The sequence below is a fragment of the Choloepus didactylus genome, chromosome 12 (genome assembly GCF_015220235.1).
Source record: "Choloepus didactylus isolate mChoDid1 chromosome 12, mChoDid1.pri, whole genome shotgun sequence".
NCBI lineage: Eukaryota > Metazoa > Chordata > Mammalia > Pilosa > Megalonychidae > Choloepus > Choloepus didactylus.
The window spans coordinates 64,704,117-64,724,882 of record NC_051318.1 but is presented as its reverse complement, the minus strand read 5'-3'; the positions used below and the strand labels follow the sequence as shown (position 1 = coordinate 64,724,882).

Here is a 20,766-nt window from a genome sequence, read left to right as displayed (position 1 = left end):
AGTTCAAAGTAATTGAAGATCTGTCCATTCACACTGTCTGGCTTCACGCCAATGTAGAACCTGGAACATTTGAAAAATATTTATCAAATTTTAACCCTTCTTGCTAAGTTGATGAAACAGGTTTTCAGCTGTATCATCTGTTAACAGTAACAGCAAATAAGCTTCATTGACTATGTTATGTTCAGAACAGCATGGCAAATGTGTCAGAAAAGGATTATTTTCCAATTTCCATACTATTGTACAATGTTAAGCTAGTTATTTTCTGTGAGATTGCAGAGCTGGGCATTTCAGAGACACCATTCTTTAAGAGTACCAGCCCTATTTCATGAGTCTTTATGCCAAAAATGAAATTTAAATAAATGCCATGGTTTTTGAGTTAAAAAGAATTTATTCGGCTTTTCTATTGTAACATATTGCAATCCCAACCACTGCTGGTTTCAAATCTATATTAAGATAAGTGGAAATGTGAAAAATATTAGCAAGACTATAAAAATATTTTGTTAAAATTAATCAAAAGATTTTGTTTGTTTGCTTTTGCAACGGGAAGCCTTTGTATTTGTAAATGAAAGCATGTTAAGAAATGGTGTCAAATTATACAAGCATTTCCAGTAAAATAAATGGATTTTATTGCAGTGAAAACTTGAGTTGAAAAACAGGCCACTGAAGCGCTGGTAAAAAGAAAGACAAAAGGAAAGATTTAGACAAGTTTAAAAAAAAAATGAATTAAAGTAAAAATGGATACCAAATTGTATTAAATCTAAGTTAGATTTATATTAAAGTTTCTAAAAAGTACAAAATTCAATTAAGAATTATCTGTATCACACCCAGGTTTGAGCAAGTTATCAGCTTTAAATAACTAAAAGTGTTTCAAAGTTCAAATTTTTATAAAGTTATATTAAATACATACTCATTCTATAATGTTTTAAATTCTTTAAATTAAAGAAGTGGTTCAATATTAGAAAAAGAGAGCAGAGCTTTTAAAGAATGAAAGTGGACAGTATGGGATTGTTTGCTTAGAAAAAAATGTGTAAAAATCCTTATAAAATAATACTTTGGTAACATGAAAGTAGTCATCAACCATTCTATGAGAGCAGCGATCACAGACATAATAATGAATCATGTAGTAAAAAGAAGGGAAGGAAAAGAAGAAAAAAATATATAATTTACAGCATAATTTGATCTTTTCTAATGATAAATAAAACAATCTAATACTTTATGTGCATATTAATCTTTTAATCTATACAGTAAAAATGAGATCCATGGCTTTGCTAGACTACTTTTTCATTTGAACTTTTTTTTTCCCCTAAGAACCCTTCTTTTGTTCATCTGTTTTACTGGGAAGTGGTGAGCAGGTTGTTGTATATGTAAAATTGTCTAATGGGATAGTGTGCTGTCAACATATAGTACATATGTACTAATAGTCCAGGCATTTTTATTGCAATTTATTGTTCTGGCTTCCCAAGAAGTCCGATAAAATCAGTGTACAAGCGCATTAAAGATTAAGGGAAGTGGTTTCCTTAGGTGATTGCTGGCAAAAATTCACCTTCCCATTATAATAACATAGCAGGTCTATGGTATTATATTTGGCTATTTTCTACAAATTTGGAGTCCCAGTTTTCAGAGCTGCTGCGTGTCAAACGTTTGTGGCTCCTTTCGTTGTCTTTTCGCAGGAAAAGGTGCCCCGGAGTTAGTAAATGTGTTATGTTTCTGTTTTGTAAATAATAAACTCCACTTTTTGAACATACAGTGCTAGTAAAAATAAGTCAAAGGTGTAATGTTTATTAAAATACATATTTGTTCTATTCATTAGTGCTTTAACTAGATTCCATGCGTCGGTTAGAATATACATGTTGCAAATGTTAAAAACTTCAAAATTTATATGGCCAATCCTCCCCTTCCCTTCCCCCAGTGATACAAGGTAGAAATATGTGCGAAAACTTCTAATCATTTAAACCAAGGGAAAAATACAGGCTTTTATTCAAGGACTTTAAAAAATGCTTGCCATTATACCTGTGATTCAGGACATTCCGAATCTGGTTTGCTAAATGGATATATTCACTGCTAAAGATACTTAGAGACAAGAGTTGTTTTTAAATTTGTTTAAAACCGCCTATAGTTTTCCGCTAAGAAAAGTACATTTTGTACACACTGATTAAACAAGTCCCTAAAATCCTTAGCGTCCGCACCTAGCTGCCTTCTAGGTTTCAGGTCCTTGCACAACACCTAAGACGTGCAAAACTCTTTTTCTCCCTAATCCTCGTAGAGAATAGTCCGATGAACTCTCCCTCCACGTCTCCACCCTAATTCCCTCTCTTCCTAGATTCTCCCCTTCGTCCGCCCCAGCTCCGCCAGCCCAATCTGTCACAGAAGTTGTGTACAAACTGCGCGGCCTCCCTGCGCGCGAAGCTCCTGGCCCGAGAGGGGTGCGGTCGGCCCGGCGGAGGCGGGGCCCTTGACGAAGCTCTCCCTTCCCATAGGCTGGCCGCTGCAGCCGGGCCGGCCCTGGAGCCTCGGGATTCGCGGCGGCGCTGCCTATCATGCCGGCGGACCCCGCCCAACCAGAGTTGGGTGAAATAGAGGCGGGCGTCAAGTGTCAGTAGTCGCGGGGCAGGTACGCGCGCTCGTAGCTCTCTCGCAGCTCTCTCTCCGGGACCGACGGCGGCAGGAGTAGGCTCCGGCGAGTGAAAAAGCGTGTTGGGGCGGGGCGGGAGAAAGTGGCCGCCGGGAGGACGTTGTCGTTTACGCGTGGCCGAGCGGAAGAGTTTTGCTTTTCGTGCGCGCCTTCGAAAGCTGCGCCCACAGTTGGCTGAGGGGTCCGCCCGGGAGCCTCCCCTTCCTCCGCCCGCGGCCCCGCGCCGAGCTCGCCGGCCCGAGCCAGAGTGGGCCAGGTGGGAAGCGCGCTCGACCTGCGCCCCGCGTCCGGAGCCGCCCCCCGAGTGCCCATGGCTACGCGGGTGCTGACCATGAGCGCCCGCCTGGGACCCGTACCCCAGCCGCCGGCACCTCAGGACGAGCCGGTGTTCGCGCAGCTCAAGCCGGTGCTGGGCGCCGCGAACCCGGCCCGCGATGCGGCGCTCTTCCCCAGTGAGGAACTGAAGCATCCGCACCACCACCCGCAGGCGCAGCCCGCGCCCCCGCAGCCTCCGCAGCCGGCGCCGCCGCCCGCCGCCGGGCCGCGGCTGCCCCCGGAGGAGCTGGTCCAGGTAGGAAGAGCCGCTCCCCTCCCTCCTCCTTCCCGGGGCTCGGGCGTGTCCCGCCGCTGCGACGCACGGGCGACAGGGGCCGCTCCAGACTGGGGCGTGCGTCGGGGCGCACCGGTAGCCGGTGCAGGAGTGGGCAACCCCGCCCTACCCCCAGTGCTTGGGCACCCTCATTTCGCAGGAAGTAAGTGACGGGGGAAGGGGGCAATTGGGGGTGGAGGGGGGGGATTCTAGAAGAGTCCGCCCTGGAGGGTCCGCTGGGAGGAGGTTAAAGGGAACTGGGCGCTCGCGCGCACCTCAGTTGTTTTTCTTAGGCTTGGGAGATGAAACCATATACCACACACCCAACTTTGCTAGAATTCCGCTTTTCGCCTTTGCTCCCGCATCTGCCCGGTGTATTGTCCTTGGGACTCCCCTCTCCCTACCCCCCCCCCCCCCGCCGCCGCCGTCTCGGATTAAGTTGAAACTCAATTTGGGGTGTTGGAAAGGTTCCTCGTGATGCGAGTTTCAAACCCTTTGGCTCAACCTGTTTCAGACGCGGCTGTGGGGCTGCGTGTTTGGGCAACGCGAATTAGAAAAGCTAAGGTTGTATCGGAGCGCTTCATAGTTTTCTTTAAAAAGAAAGCCTAAAAAAGACTGGGAGTGTTGTTTTCTTGTACGCGTAAATTTCCTCCCGGAGCCGCGTTGAAAGCTGGCATTTGGCTTTACACTTGCCCAGCAGCCGAATTAGAGCAACCGCCTGTTTCTTTCGCCCACGCAGGGAGTCATATAGCCCAGAAAAAAACTTCCCGGGACTTTTAGCCTGTCCCAAGGAAAAAAAAAATTGGAAACATACCCACATGCAAACAGCTGGAAGAGCTAAAATCAGAAACCACTAACCGCCACGGGAGCGCAGTGCATGAAAGGGTTTAGTTCGGTTTATTTCAAGACGTTGCATTTAATAGCCCCTCTTTATACTGTGTATTTGCTATCCAGCTTCTCGGGGGGTCTGCCAACGTTGCCGTGCTTTGAGAGGGCAGTAGCATTTGTCAAAGAAATGACTCACATGATTAGAGCGTTAATTTTTATTTTTAAATCGAGCCTGTCCGGGAAATCCCGTCCACATCCACACCGAATGTTTCGAGGTCCGAGATGAAAGCTTTTGAAATTAAGTAGTAGCAAAAACTGATTCACCGATTAATGTGCCACGGTTTTGAGTTATATAAGCCGTTCCATCCAATTGATGATTTTGTGAAATTTTCTTTAAAATAGTGAAAACAAAAAGAAAAATTAAATCTTGGTCATACTAGGAGAGAGGATAAAGAGATTGATGTGACCAGTCACAAACTGGATTACGTCCTAGAAAAACTACCACTTGAAAATTACTTGGTCAATTTTCTGCTTAGGGGACACCAAGAGGATAAGGGATGACTGAGTTTTTTACAGAGTAAGGGGGAATGTAGCATTGACCCACTGAGGAGGACGTGATAAATGTTTTGCTGATGACTATGCTAGCAATACAGCAGCCTCTCCTCACCCGCAGGCTTCTTAGCACCACTCTACCAAGGGAGTGATTTTCCCCTAGGTAATTAAAGATCTGTTTTAGATAGGGGCATGAATAGGAACATTTCATTATCATATTAACCAATTACAGAATCTGCTGATTAAAATCAATGTTTAGATCAAATGTGGAATGTGAAGTTTTGTTCTTTCAGTGGATACTATGTTATGCTCAAAACACTGTATTTAAGTTTCCGTTGAACTATAAATGAGAAAAGGCCCTGAAATAGCCAAGGAATATGTTTTATATTAGATATTTCAGCACTATCTATCCAAGCAAAAGACCTTTGCAATGGTTATTGTTTTTTAAGGTTTTTTTTTCTTAACAAGTTAAATTTCTTCAATATGAAAAGAATTGAGGTAATTTGGCAATATTACAGTGTTGTACTTTATAACTGCGAACTTACTGTGTAATGGAGCAGGGAATGTCGCTTATGTGTGACACTTTATTATTGCATCAGAAAGGAATATGTTTGCCATTTGCGTCCCTTTTTCTCCTTGATTTTCCCCTTTCACTTTTTGTCTGGGGTTAGTTAGGGACGATTTTACCAAATTCATGTTATGCTATGAGTTTTGTATGGTGGTGGCGAACCAGATATTACACAATTGACAAAATAAACCTGATATGTTCATAAGCTGCTCTTAGGAGCTTGCCCTAGTACTTTTCAGAGGGATTGGTGGGGGAATTTTAGTAAGCACAGCTTGTTTCGCCTTCCTGAGTCGGTGAATCTAATGGATTGTGTATGTTTGTATCTTTTCTTTTTTAGACAAGATGTGAAATGGAGAAGTATCTGGCACCTCAGCTTCCTCCAGTTCCTATAATTCCAGAACATAAAAAGTATAGACGAGACAGTGCCTCAGTCGTAGACCAGTTCTTCACTGACAGTGAAGGGTTACCTTACAGTATCAACATGAACGTCTTTCTCCCTGACATCACTCACCTGAGAACTGGCCTCTACAAATCCCAGAGACCGTGCGTAACACACATCAAGACAGAACCTGTTACCATTTTCAGCCACCAGAGTGAAACGACTGCCCCTCCTCCGGCCCAGACCCAGGCCCTTCCCGAGTTCACCAGCATATTCAGCTCACACCAGACCGCAGCTCCAGAGGTGAACAATATTTTCATCAAACAAGAACTTCCTACACCAGATCTTCATCTTTCTGTCCCTTCCCAGCAGGGCCATTTGTACCAGCTACTGAATACACCGGATCTAGATATGCCCAGTTCTACAAATCAGACAACAGTGATGGACACTCTTAATGTTTCTATGTCAGCCGCCATGGCAGGCCTTAACACACTCACCTCTGCTGTACCGCAGACTGCAATGAAACAATTTCAGGGCATGCCCCCTTGCACATACACAATGCCAAGTCAGTTTCTTCCACAACAGGCCACTTACTTTCCCCCATCACCACCAAGCTCAGAGCCTGGAAGTCCAGATAGACAAGCAGAGATACTCCAGAATTTAACCCCACCTCCATCCTATGCTGCTACGATCGCTTCTAAACTGGCAATACACAATCCAAATTTACCTGCTACCCTGCCAGTTAATTCGCAAAACATCCAACCTGTTAGATACAATAGAAGGAGTAACCCTGATTTGGAGAAGAGACGCATCCACTACTGCGATTACCCTGGTAGGTGAATCTTACCTGGTTAAAGCATCAGTAAATGTATTTACTCTTTTCATGTTCACTTGCATTTTTTTCAATCTCAGACTTTTAAGTTTACATCAGAAAATAGTCTCTGGCAGTAAAAAAAAAAAAAAAAAAGGCCGGAGTGTTTGGGGGAATCGTCTACTTTTCATATCCCAGTCTCTGTGCCTTATCCTGATAGTTAACTGTTTAGTTGCCTTGCTTATTTTAAGTATAAAAAAATGGGTAAAATATTCTGGAAAAAAGTTATGTTGGTCTCTTTTTCTCTTTAATGTTAAATAAAATTTGAATTCCTAATATATCATTTAGGTTTATGCCAGTTACTTTGTTTAACATAAACTAATAGATTTGGTTTTAATTCTAAGTTATATGCCCTGGGAGAGTGGGCAAAATAAGATGTGATAATAAAGTGGGGATTGAGTAGGTTGCTAGCCTGATGGTAGATTCAAGTCTATCAAGGATAGGTTTAAGAATGTTTCTGATAGCATGTGTTAATATCATTCGTGAATGAGATTTATGGCCCAAAATATAAATTGATGACCATGTTGAATGTGTCTACACTTTGCTAGCGTAAGCTAGTTTATATGATTAACACAGGGTATAATTTATTGACTGGTACATGATATGGCATGACATGCTAAATGAGAAAAACATGAAATGTAGGAGTACGGAAAATTACACTCATCTTGGATGATGGTTTAGCATTGTCAGCTGAAGCCATTTATAATTTTTAAAAAATATATACTATAGTAGCTCTTAAATCACTGAAGTATGTGTTACTAGGATAAAGCACCTGCTGGAATATAAACACAAATTTTCCGTTTGTAGCTTGGCTTGATTGGCCTGGTTCTTTCCTGCTAAAGTGATACATAAAACAAATCGCTTTATGCATTTAATAAGGTAATTGGGGAGGACTCTTAAAAACTTTAAAAGTGAAGCTTCAAATAATCTCATCTAGCATGAGATTTCTTCTTTAAAGCCAGATTTTAAACACTGAATCATTGAATGTAAAGATTTCAAAAGGATCTCCAAATGACAAGCTGTTCTTCTCCTCCTTTTATTTTAGGCTGCACAAAAGTTTATACAAAGTCTTCTCATTTAAAAGCTCACCTGAGGACTCATACTGGTATGTAATTTTCTTGTTAATTCTTGAGTCGTGTAAATAGTGTAAGTGGTATTCATCCTTTTAAAAGCCAACACATGTTTGATCTCTCTCTTCTGTCAACTTTTATTTTTTAATGGCCTACCTTTTCAGCCCTGGCTCTGCTCAGTTCAGTTCAATGAGAAAGTCTGGTTCCAGGAAGGCTGTTTCCCTCACTAAGACCTTGCCCTGTCAACTCATAGAATTAATTACTCAAAAACATACCCAACAGTGTTTACTAATGGATTTTAAAACTTTAATGGTGCTGCTATTCCTGTCTTGAAGGGAAAAAACCTAACTCATTTTCCCCCTACTTAGCAAATGATTTTGTTCTATGAAGCCACTTTAAGCACTAAAACTTTTCGGTTTAACATGTTAAAGGTAACTGCTTAATATGTTACCTTTAATTTCACCTTTAGCCCCAAGTATCTCTGTTTAGCCTGTTTTCTGTGCTTGATGAAAGAAAGGTAGGGCTGGAATTGCAGGAATATTATTAAAATCAGGCAGTGAGAGGAGGTCCTGTTTTAAAAGTTGCTTACAAGTTCTACACCTTGCCAGAGCCCATATTTGATGTGTTTGAGAGGCTTTCACCTTTATTCTAGTTTATATGTCATCATTATTTAAAAATATGCATTGAAGTTTAGCCCCTTTAATTTTATAAATTTGCATTTTGTCAGATATACAGCAATCACATTTTTAAGAGCTTTTTAATCCATTTAAGATGGAAGTAGGTGGCATACTTTAAGAGCCACCAAATACCCAAAATATTTTCAAATGTGTAGGTGGTTGCTGTTTGCGATTTTCCTAAAAGAACAGTCCTAAAAGAAGGAACTTATATAAAGTGATTGGTTTTTTTCTCTGAGTAAATACAGTCTTACCTAAAAGTTCAAAGAATATGTTTGCTAATAAAAGCAATGACCTAGCAAAATGTATTATTCCATCATTGCTATGGAAACCAAAATATTCAACAGTTCTTTTGAATGGGTTGTTGGATTAGTGTGAGGACTTGAAACTCCCCAGGCTAGATGTTACTATGGAAATTGAGTTTTGATAAATGAAGTAGTTATCTCTAACTACTGCATTAAAAAGTCAAAGCATTTGAACAAAGGTCAGTGCTGTATAGAGCACTGAGGAATATAATGGCAGACATTTTGTATGCATGTTTAGAAGTATTGCTTTATATCCTAGTGATTAACACTCCTCATTAAAATCTAAATTGTGTTGGCGACAACATGGTAGATTCCAGGGCTTTTTGAGAAATTACGTTTTTAAAAAAGACATCTTGTAAATTTATTGATGAAATAAATGGATTGTTTTGACCTGAGGTTTTTCGATATACGCAGATTGATTACATAAAAGATACCACATTAGCAGCCCAAAGTAGAACTTGTGGGTGTTAACATCCACATTAAAATAAACATAATAAAAAATCAATGTAAAGTTTTCAATGGCAATTGAAATACAATGGACAAAGTTGGAGAAAATATACTTTGCATATATAGAAATACTAAAATGTCATTTTATGGAATTTATAGTAAAAATTTTAGATTGGGTGTTTTTCCTGAATTTTTGATTAAGTGGGAGTGGGTGAAATAATGTAACATTTGAACTATTTCTTTTTGGAAAGTCCTTGAAATGGGAGATAAGGAGGGACCACGTTTTATAGGGTTAAAGTTCCCTAATAAAAGGGGGAGTACAGTTGCATATAAAGATGTAATCAACTGCTCAGTGCAGTTATGTAGTCGGCATATCTAAATAGCCTTTCAACCCGTCAGTGTTTCGGTTCTGAGTGCTTATACCTGGGATTCAGAAACTTGACCTGCTGGCAAAGAAATTGAATAGTGGGTTGTCTGAACAATGCTTGTAGTAATAAAAACAAACTTAAAAAGAGGACCTACGCCTAGTTTGAGTCCCACACATGGAATTTTTCACCAGATCATAAACAATTGTGGCCTTCCATATCTAATGAGTGAGGCCATGTAATGCAGTTTAATAAAGTTTTGTTTGATAGTCTTTCAAGTGCCTTGGGGAGGCTTGTAGCAGACTTGTTCTTCTGGCTAAACCCGTTCTTGGGTAATCATAGCGCATTGAGGTTGTTTTCTCCTCATTTCCAGTTTCTAGACAATGCCTTTTAAAATTACCTGTGCTCTCTCATTGTATCCTCCTCACTCCGGGCTGTTGTTTTTGTATTTGAATCTGAAGCTAGCAAAGGCTCCACCCCCCCCACCCCCCCCCCCCCCCCCCCCCCCCCCCCGCTTCTTCCTTTTAAAATACTTTTTGAATGATTGCCATTTTGCAGCAGAATTGAAGCACCCTAGCATTTCTTTGGAATATAGTTGTAATTGCTTTAAAATGTCAACTTACCTTATGTTTTAAAAATGATTTAAGCAATTAAGCCTACCTCTGAGTTCTATTTAGTTGCTTATACTGGATTTTTAGATTGTAAATGCTTTCTAACTTTGCAAATTGAACCTAAGCAAATTGTCTTTCTAAAAAAAAAAATGAACTTTTTTTCTTTTTTAATTTTGGGACAAAAGTGTAGACGATATCAGTTTCTTGAACCAGAAATCTCATAGCAGTCAGGTTTTTCAAAGTTCATTCCCTTTGATTTCTTTAGTAGCAAAGCATGTATAAATATCAAGTTCTGTCTTTGTAATTTTTACCTGAAACATTATTTGCCTCCATTGTAGGAAATAACTATATTTCATTTAAAATCATGCTGTATTTGTATATATAAGATGGCATACATGTAGGCAACCCTTATTTGGGTATGTGGGTGTTTGTGGGTATTTGTAATGTGTGTGTATGTATTTATCAAAACTAATTATGGCTTCTTCTAGGCAACAGGGACAAGCGGTATACTTTCAATCAAAATATTTGTACTTTTAACAGTGTTTAAATGTGAACCCTCTACTAAAATTTGTGTTTGCCTCATAATATATCCAAGGAGTAATGCCCATTGTCATCACTATAAAGTGCTCCCAATCACATTTTTTAAAAAATTCACATTCACATATTAAGTATAGCAATCTACTATAACCTTGGGACCTTCAAGGTTGTATTATCATCTTATTATGTAATGGGCATTATAGTTTTATGTACATGCATCTTCAGTGTTTTTTTTAATTTCATAATGAAGATTTAAAAATAACTTCCAAGTTAGTACAGGTTCAGGATTGGAAAGAAGTTAAAATGCAGTAGGGAAAAACAAAAAGATGATATATACAAAGAAAATTTTGCAGAAAATTGAAAAATTTTATCACTGCCACTCGTATGCCTATGAGTATACGTTGTTATTGCTTCTATATTGGGTGTAGGAATTTCTTTGAAAATTGTGAATCTGTTTACATGTTGGGAAAAAGTGCTTACTTTCCAAAGAAGTTTTGAAAAAGTAACTAGTGAATTCAGTACAGATATTCAAAATCTTAACAGTTTTATTTGCATGTTGTATGGATGTGCAGTTGACCTCAGAGAAAATGCTAAAGCTGTTGGAAAGTTAGGGAACAGTCACATTTTTAGATCATTTCTCTATTATCTGGAACCAGGGCAGAATATTAGCAGTTAAAGAGAGAGTCTTTGAACATCACAAACATGTGGCTCAAGCCTGCATCAGAACTAGACTCCCTAACACTGGCTGTTCTCTATGCTACATGATCCCACAACGGCTCACCACAGTTTGACAAACAATAAGGACAGCTGAAGTCACCTCTACAAAATAAAATGGAAACAAACAACGTAGGAACACAAAATGGACTTCTCAGTGAGTGAAGCACCATACTGAGTTGCTGCATTTTACACTGAGCTATGGCCAGGATTCCCTGTTTAAGAAGGAATTCTGTATTAGATCTTGGAAAGATTTTTAGCCCGAGCCTGGTTTAAAGGGGGTAAATTTCCCAGGTTCCAATGACATCTGATAATTAAGATGTTACTATGTATACTTTAAAATATATAATCTTGACTTGAGATTTGTTGCTAAATATATTAATTTTAGTTTCATAAAATGATGCTGTATTTTGAGTTCTAAAAAATCCTTAGGTATAAATTTCCTTTCTAGTTCTTTGCTCTAAACTCTTTGTCCGTTTAATATGTTAGGTATAGATTTTGAGTAAAAAATACTAAGAATGTTGACAATAAAGATATTTTCATTGTAGGCACTTCCTCACTAAAAGAACCATTGAAAATCTTCCTAACATTACTATCTGCATTTTTACAGATTGCAGAAAAGGAGTAAAAGACTTTAAAATATGTATAGGAAGGGTTTCATTTCCTTGGAAAATTGTTAGAGCTAAAATCGGTAGTAAGACAACAAAAAAAAATGATTAAATCCTTATTGGAGATTACAGTTTGAATCTAGAGATGGAGCGATATTGGTTAAATATTTAACCTATCTTATTGGTAGAGGTATTGGGCAAAAAAAAAAAAATATGAAAATCTGTAGTATCAATGATTTTTTTGCGTCTATATTTGAAAACTATGCAGGAAAAAGCATCAGATTTTGTTGAAGTGCTGGATATTACTACTTAAACATTCCTTAAATTAAATTCTTGTCAACATTTTATTTTCATTGCAGCTTTGAAATTTATTTTCTATATTCAGGCCCATGTTTAAGAAAAAGTAGTGGCTTAAGGACCGTGCTGATTCAGATCCCAAATAGCTACTTAATGAGCATGAAAGCTTAAGAACAATGTCTTTTTTTAATGAATCACTGGGAAGATTAAACTTTGCTTCTAGAACTTTTTCTTTCATCTGACAAACATTACATAGGAAATTGATTAAAGATTGTTTTGAGATGATAAAGCTTATCAAAGGTTAAGAATTCAGTTTGATTCAGCAAACATTTTTGACTGATTATTGTGGAGAATCCAAAGATGAATTATACAAGGGAATGTCTTCTTGCCTTTTTGTTCTTGAACTAGTGCAAGAAAATGAATAATAGATTAAACAGTGTTGCTAACATTGAGATAGAAATAATCAGCTGCAAAGGTAGAGAGAATGAGAGAGAGTAATATCATTTAAAAATAATTTTTTTACTTTGAACTTGACTTTGGCAGGTATTTTTAGTTCTATAGAATGTAGTAGCTGTTTGCTTGATGACCTACATCTTTTCTGGTGAAAGATTAGAAACAAAGTTGTCCTACTTTAGTAAGAGTATCTGGGTGGCAGCATTTCTATTCTGTTAGCCTGTATTATTTATATTCAGGGATCTTGAACAACTCTGATTAAGGGTGAATTACTGTGTTTTACAGGTGCGCAGTAGGTAACTTTTACTTGAAAACATCTAGGCAGAGGGATAAATTTGTTTCGGAAGTTTATAAATGCATACATTTAAAGGGGAGCAGGAATATTCTGTTCAAGATAACCACGTTAAGTGCAAATTAAAGGAAAAATGGTATCTAGTACTTGTTCTATGTTAGAAAAAATGAAAATATAAGAATTTCTCTATATTGGTTAAAAAAGATAAAATATACCATTGACACTTTGCTGCCATACTATTTTATTCTTTAAAAATCAGTTTGGGCTCTTACTACAAGAAAGTGAATCTAAATGATGTCTTTTTTTGGTCAGGCAACTCAAGAATTGGTATTTTGTTTCATTAACTCTATTAATGACAGAGGACGTTTTACTTTTTTTTTTTTTCTTTTTTGGTCAAGAGCCCTTAGGAAAAACAGCCGTTAATGTAGGAGCCCAGAGATTCGCTCTGCTAGGATATAGGCTGCAATGTAATCGTTGACAGCCCATTCACCCGGTTCCGTCTAAGCTTGGCAAGTCTGGTGCTCTCTGGCCTCAGGAGAAGTCCCCTGATTTCCTTTGAGTAGCACTAGGGGCTTCAGAACTTTTTGGTTTACACAAAGTACAGTCCAACTCTGTGAAAGAAAATTATTTACATAGATTTTGTTATCCCTATACAAGTTTGGGATGGACAGTAACTTGATTCTGAACATTTCCTCCAGAAGTGTCTTGTCTACTAGCATGTTTTGTTTTTTTTTTCCACCTAAACATTTGTACCTTAACTCAGATTTCCTCAGTGGTCCACTAGGCAGGTTAGAGCCAGGTAAAAGCCCCGCTGTGGTCAGGGCCATAAGAAAGGGACAATCCGACAGACCTACTCAAGATGCTTTTCTGTCTTTTATACCTTCCCTCCTTTTCATTAATGAAAATAACCAAGATTTTATCCGACTTATTTGGCCAAACTTGTGAGTGTTCCAGAGATGCATTAGGAAAAACAAGGCATCAAAGCAGAAATTGAAGACAGTTTCTGCCCTTGAGGAACCTTAAAAGCTAGTTAAGGAGGGAAAATGTAGTTATTTGAATACTTCATAAACATGATATGTGCAAATAGAAATCCATAGTTGAAATGAATTTAAGTGATGATGGGAGGCAGAATTGGAATGATCGCTTATGGAGTGTTCAGAGGTTTTCTAGAAAAGAAGTATGGTGAATCAGATGGTAAAGGAAGTGATAAACCTGAGTTGGTGGGAGAAAGAAGGGTAATTCGTAATATATCCTCTTAATTCATCTATGTCCTCAAAAGTAGTCACAGTACTAAGAAGGATACAATATTTAGTAAAAATTAAGGTATTTTGAAAATACTAATTCTCATTGAGGTGAACTGCCTGCTCTTCTGTTTTGAGGGTATATCTTCAATTAGCTTTTAAAAAAGATTTTTAATGGAAATTACTGACATAGATATATAAAAACATGAATTATTGAGCTCATCCAACTTTGTTTTTCTTAGATATGTAAATAATCAAATTTCTTTACATCTCAGGACTCATGTTTCTTTTACCTTTTGACTAGTAGAGGTAAATCCAGTAAAAAGCCTATTTCAGACTCTAAATTTCATAAGTCTACAATGATGGAAAAATAATTAATCATTGAAATGCATGAAAATATTTTCCTCCTAAAATAAGAGCTCATTTTGAACCTCGAGGACTCTTAAATTCTAAGAGTTTAGATTAGGGAATAGCTATTGAAATAATTTTTCCTCTTTAAAAGTTTGCATTGTTTAGCTTCTTAGACTATAGAGTATAGATTTTAAGTTCCTTGAGGCTAGAAACCAGGTCTTAATAATTTGCAAGGTATTTGTACAGGTCACATACTGAATTGTTTACTAAACTTTGACTTCAATTCTGAGGGTTTTTAGCTTTTATCTGAAATCAGATATAGTTGACTGGATTGTCTTTTAGCCATCAGGAAGGAAACATGTGCAAATGTACTGTGATAAACTCTTGAAATACCTAAAATAACTTCTTCTAAGAGAAATACTTCCATCTGAAAATTTTTTTTCTCTTTTTAGAAGAACCTATGTAGAACATTCTAGGAAACAGCCTTGGTATGAGTCTATAGAACAAGTTTAGTAGAGCAGAGAAACCTATTCCATTGTGATACGTTCAGAATTCGTCTTTTTTTTTTTTTTTTTTTTTAATGAGTTTATCAGAGAGAAAGTAAGTTTTTTAGTTTGACTATACAAACTTTTCAGATTCTTTAAAACATATTCTGCTAATCCACTGCAATTCACTCAGCCTGGGGGAAAGGGGTACTGTCATTAGTTGCTATTCGGAGATTGTCAATGCCAGTAGTTTTCAGACCCCACAGGTCCTGAAAGGTTTCCATAGATTGCTCTGCCAGGGTGTGGCCTGTGCTTCGCAGTCTGTAGTGTCAGGCCTTCTCTTAGTCCTTCAAGCTCTCTCAGGTGTTCACAAGTGGCTTTATAATCTTTAAATAAATTTGAACAATATGTGTTCCTTAAATCACTCAGAGAGGTATTGCTGTTTGCTAATGGAAGATTTAAGTAGGAGAGTTGGCAGGCCAAGATTCTTAATGTGGTGCTCATCATTGTGCTTCTAAATCATGGGGTTATTGTGAGGATTACGTGAAGTATACCTCATGCTGCGGTATGTAACTTGAACATCTTTTCAAAGATGAGTGATTCCCAGCAAAATATTCCTCTAATTTTAAAATACACTGAAAAAATGCATACTTTATTTGAAATAAAGCCGAAGTTGTTTTCCGTGCCGTACAAACGTGTCACTTTTTTTCTTCTTGCCTTTGGAAAGTTTCACATTAATAGCACGAGAACTTAAAATTACAGTTGATGTTGAAAGAGCTTAACTAAATGTTTTAAATTGGTGGTATTGGAAAGAGATTCTGTAAAAATCCAATTAAACTTTTGAAAGCGCTATCCTGTTGAAATATAAGTTAAAGGAAGTCAGTTTGGTTTCCCAGAAGTACTGTACATAGTGTTTCTGGCTGAGGAAGAAAGGACTGAGTCTGCTGTTTAGCCAGAAATTGGTTACCAGCTTCCTCTATGATGTTTTACTTGAGCGGTGTTGACACTTGAACAAATCCCATAGAAACTGCCCCAAGTGGGAAGTAGTTGTCCTTGCTTTTATCGAGACTTGGCCTTGATAACCAAAGTTTCAGACACTGGTAGTGTTCTTGGCTGAATAATCTATAGATGTGCATAAACTGAGAGGAAAACCCCAAATGTTTTAGTAACTTTAATTGCTACCGTATTTCAACCAATGAGTAAACTTTTAGAAATATTGGTGCAGTTTATTGCTTCATGGCCAATAAAAATAGTGAACAAAAAGAGTAGTGTCCCTTGTTTCTTAAATAAACTCGGAAAATTCAGTTCTCCTAAATTATTAAATTCAAAAAATTAGAATGATTTCTTTTAAAATTGAGGCATGTTAAGAATTTTTTTTATTTGCCTCAGACATCAGAAATAACTTTCTCTTTCTCTTAAGTGACAGCAGTGTTTAACCAATATGTTTGTTTCTGTGATTTGTTTTTCATAAGGAACAAAAGCAAACACTTCTGTGCAAAAGGGTTATTTTTTCTGTTTGATTTATATCTACAAGAGTGATGGCTACATTTAGTACTAGTATTAAAATACTTCTATCAAACAGATTTTATGTGAATACATAAAGTGAATGAAAAATGGTTTAATTTTTGCTACTTAAAAGACTTGAATGTATTACCTTGAAAATTTTTAGTTAGAATTTACAAAACGGAAAAAAAAACTTGGAATCGATATGTGAGTTTTCAAAGTGGAGTGATACAGGGATGATAAAGTAAATTGGAAAAAAAAATTTATGTCTTGGTTCAGAGCCTCAGGAGAGGAGAATTAAGGGTGGCAAGGGGCTGCATACCAGAGGAGGGAAATGTGAAATCTCCAGAAATAATTGGGACAGTGCGATCCCTCACGCAGTTTCACATAGTCCATTCTGACACTCTTGTTTGTGCACATGGTATTTTATTTTAAGAGACAAAGTGGTTATCAGGACAACAAAAGTATATTAACCACAAGCTGTAGACATGGACAGTGTCTTTTAAAATACAGACTCGTTTGAGTAATCTTACAACTTCCTGAATATACTGACTGCTAAAGCAGGCAGAAAGGTTATTGCATTTCACTGTGGTGTACTAAGTAACAAGTATTTATTTTCCCTTTCACAAGATAATTTTTTAAAGAGACCTTAGGCTCTTGTATATGATTTAGGGGTTTGATAATTCATGGTTTTAAAAGGTATTCAAATAAAACTCAGCAGTAATATTTTTATATGCAAATTTATCTCATGAATTCACATCTAAAACACTAAAATTCATAGAAAATTGCCAAAAGTAAAGCAGAAAAATGGGTACTATAGGTAATGCTCAGTGGAAGAGTCATAAGTGTTGCGATTTGGTAGAGCAATGAATGGCCTCCATTAAATAGGATGAAATGAATCCAGGCCAGAGTGACTTAAGATTGCATTATATATGTTAGGTAGTTTTGAAAGATAAGCAACTAGCAAATATTCGGCAACATTAAGAATAATACAAATTTCGGGAGAGGGACACTCAAATATTATTTCATTGTTTGAGTGAAGGGAGCTGTGACCGTATAGAATAGGTAGGCTTAAATGATCACAGACGTATGCTTTTTTAAGATGCACATGAAAGTGCCATGAAGCCTGGCATTCTAATTTTGTTCACTAATAAACCCCAAACATTCAGGACACAGTGCCTGGCATATAGTAGATTCTGAATGATCTATGGAATGAATGTTATTTGTCTTTTTTATGCAATACTTTACAAATTAAACACACATATCAGTAAATGTTACAATTATTATGGTTGTTTTATGTTCTATCTTGTTACCAAGGTGAAGTTATCAGTACCACATTTTCTTATCTGGTTAAGGAATTGCATGGCTTTGTAGCTTTAAAACCGTTCAGCTTTAATGCTTTTCTAACTTTGTTTTGATTCAGTCTGAAAAATGGGAGAGAGTGCATGTTGTGTATGTTCGTGTGAATCTCAAAGAGCAAGTGACGTATTAGTCCAGTTTGGAGACCCTGTGTTCAACTAGACCTGGTTTATGTTGGGCTCTTTTAGAAATATCTAGAACCAGTTTTAAGCAAAGGATCTCAACTGTGGTAATATTAATTTCATTGTATGAGAAGCTATTTTTCATTTCTTTGTATAATTTGAGGTTGAATACCATTTTAGTAAATGGTAACTTGTACCATTTTACTTTGAGAATATTTAATGTTATTTAGTTCATAATGTAATTTAGGACTATTTCTCCCTTCTCTTGGATCATGATTTTTTAACAGAGTCCTTCTCTAGCAGCATCTGTGAGGTTTCTCTTTAGAGCAGGCCAGCTCACCAACTTGTTCGTTGTCACAGGTGAGAAGCCGTACAAATGCACCTGGGAAGGCTGCGACTGGAGGTTCGCGCGGTCGGACGAGCTGACGCGCCACTACCGGAAGCACACGGGCGCCAAGCCGTTCCAGTGCGCCGTGTGCAGCCGCAGCTTCTCCCGCTCCGACCACCTGGCCCTGCACATGAAGAGGCACCAGAACTGAGATCCACTGCCCGCGGGGCTTTCTGTGCCTATGCAATTCAAACTGACGTTTATGCAGTTAATTTGGCAAAATTTTAACTACAAACCTAACTATATATATAAAAAAACAGAAAGAAAGAAAATGAAAAACTGGAAATGTATATTTTGTATATTTGAGAAAACAGGGAATACATTGTATTAATACCAAAGTGTTTGGTCATTTTAAGAATCTGGAATGCTTGCTGTAATGTACATGGCTTTCCTCAAGCAGATTTCATCTCATGACAGGCAGCCACATCTCACAGTGGATGGGGGCGGGTGGGTGGAGGGGGTGTTTGCAGTGTTTTTACCAAAGCACCATCATTTAATGTGACAATGTTTAGTAAACGAATCACTTGGCAGGCACAGGAAGAAGGATGAATTGTATGTTGAGATTTTGCTTGACATCCAGTGGTTTTTTACAATATTATCAGATAGTTCTTTGGGAGAGATCTAGTATATGTGGCAGTTCAATTCACAAATAGCCATTGAACAAAGGTGTTTTGTTGTTTTTTTTTTATATGAGTTGCATACATTTGCTATTTGAAATTTTGTAAATATGCAAATCAGCTTTATAGGTATTACAATTTTTCTAGGATTCTTTTGGGGAAAATCATAAATAATTCATTTGAAAATAACCATGAAGACACTTACACTTAGAATTTATGGTAAGATACCTCTCAAAGTGTTACTAAATTAATTTCTATAGGGGAAAGAATCATTCAAATGAACTTCAGCAAATTTCATGCACTGATTAAAATATGATTGTTTATTTTAAATACAAAACACATTTTATATGAATTGTGAACTCAAGAGCTTAAGAAAGGGAGTTACAAGATCCAAAAGTTAAATCTTATGATAAGCTACACACTCACAGTATCATTTTTAAAAAGAAGGACTTATGATGTAGTTTTCACTTGGGAATGTTGAATTTATGATGCAGTTTTCATATACGGAAACGTTGAATTTATGATGCAGTTTTCATATACAAAGATGTTTGCTTGTGCGGTACTATTGGTTAAAAGCCAGTTTCTGTGGATTTTGCATGTAATATACAGTGAGACACAGTAATTTTATCTAAATTACGGTGTAGTTTAATCTATTGTTAATACTGACTCAGTGTCTGCCTTTAAGTATAAATGACATGTTGAACACTTAAGGAAGCAAGTGCTACATATATGCAATATAAATAGTAATGTGATGCTGATGCTGTTAACCAAAGGGCAGAATAAATAAGCAAAATGCCAAAAGGGGTCCTAATTGAAAATGAAAATGAAAATTAATTTTGTTTTTAAAATATTGTTTATCTTTATTTATTTTGTGGTAATATAGTAAGTTTTTTTAGAAAACAATTTTCATAACTTGATAAATTATAGTTTTGTTTGTTAGAAAAGTTGCTCTTAAAACATGTAAATAGTTGGCAAACGATGTAAATAATTTTGTAAGAGGCTTCAAATGTTTATATGTGGAAACATACATACACAAAAAAGCATAAATCAGTTGCTGTTTTGCTTCTTTTTCCCTATTATTTTTGTATTGTGGTCATTTCCTATGCAAATAATGGAGCAAACAGCTGTATAGTTGTAGAATTTTTTGAGAGAATGAGATGTTTATATATTAACGACAATTTTTTTTGGAAAATAAAAAGTGCCTAAAAGATTCATGTGGTGCCTGCCTTCTTCACCTACAATAGCAGAAACAGTTAGTAAAGCTTATTAAATAATTCCCAAATCTAAGTATTTAAAAGGCTTTTTCTTATCAGAGCGGTTAATAGAAAACCAATTCCCAGGCCACGTTGAACCTAACTTACCTTTGACACCAACATTAGGAAGAGCTGAACCATAATACATAAATACTTATTTTTTTTCTGACCAGTAAACAGACACATACTCCATTAACGGTATCAAGATCCTTGGGGGAAAATTTTGTAGAGGTTACTTGCAGTTCCTATTATGGAGACTTGATCAGAGGCAATCAAAATTTTTTTTCCCTTTAAGAAAGGCTATTTTTCCCTTTAAGAAATTCTCTAAAAGTAGATGGATTACAAATTATAATATACAAATTATATAATTAGGTATGCTTTAGAATAATAGGCTCCTTACTTGCTTTCATTTTTATTTTCAAGTTTTCTCTTCTGGCTCTGCCCCCAAACAATGCTAAGAATGCATGAAAAACAACTGCAATCATGTTACAAAGTCTGCTTGAAGAAGCAAATCCCAAGTGGGTATCACAATAGCTGGTTCCAGCTCTTGTCAATCTTGCCTCTTTATACATGTGTAACTTTATTAATTAATTCTACCACTTGAAATGACAGAAAAAGTTATGTTACATAATTTCACAGTGGGAAAACAATTTCT

At 37.1% G+C, this 20,766-nt stretch overlaps 1 protein-coding gene across 2 annotated transcripts; it reads left to right on the top strand.

Annotated features, from left to right (window-relative positions):
- The first annotated feature begins 2,609 nt into the window (after nucleotides 1-2,609).
- On the top strand, nucleotides 2,610-20,068 carry KLF5 (Kruppel like factor 5). 2 transcript variants are annotated; one of them, XM_037800310.1, is made up of 4 exons: nucleotides 2,610-3,203; nucleotides 5,507-6,380; nucleotides 7,465-7,524; nucleotides 18,214-20,068. In XM_037800310.1, exons 1-4 carry the CDS (start codon nucleotides 2,943-2,945, stop codon nucleotides 18,390-18,392), a joined length of 1,374 nt encoding a protein of 457 aa, XP_037656238.1. In that variant the 5' UTR covers nucleotides 2,610-2,942; the 3' UTR covers nucleotides 18,393-20,068. The 2 variants fall into 2 exon arrangements, with proteins under 2 accessions (XP_037656238.1, XP_037656239.1); XM_037800311.1 differs by lacking the exon at nucleotides 2,610-3,203 and adding an exon at nucleotides 3,282-3,384.
- Nucleotides 20,069-20,766: the final 698 nt, after the last annotated feature.

Bases quoted from the DNA above. Each gene is read 5' to 3' on its own strand.
- KLF5 (XM_037800310.1), top strand. From the start codon at position 2,943: ATGGCTACGCGGGTGCTGACCATGAGCGCCCGCCTGGGACCCGTACCC. The intron at 6,381-7,464 runs GTAGGTGAATCT...CTTTTATTTTAG, and splicing joins CCACTACTGCGATTACCCTG to GCTGCACAAAAGTTTATACA. The intron at 7,525-18,213 runs GTATGTAATTTT...TCGTTGTCACAG, and splicing joins TCACCTGAGGACTCATACTG to GTGAGAAGCCGTACAAATGC.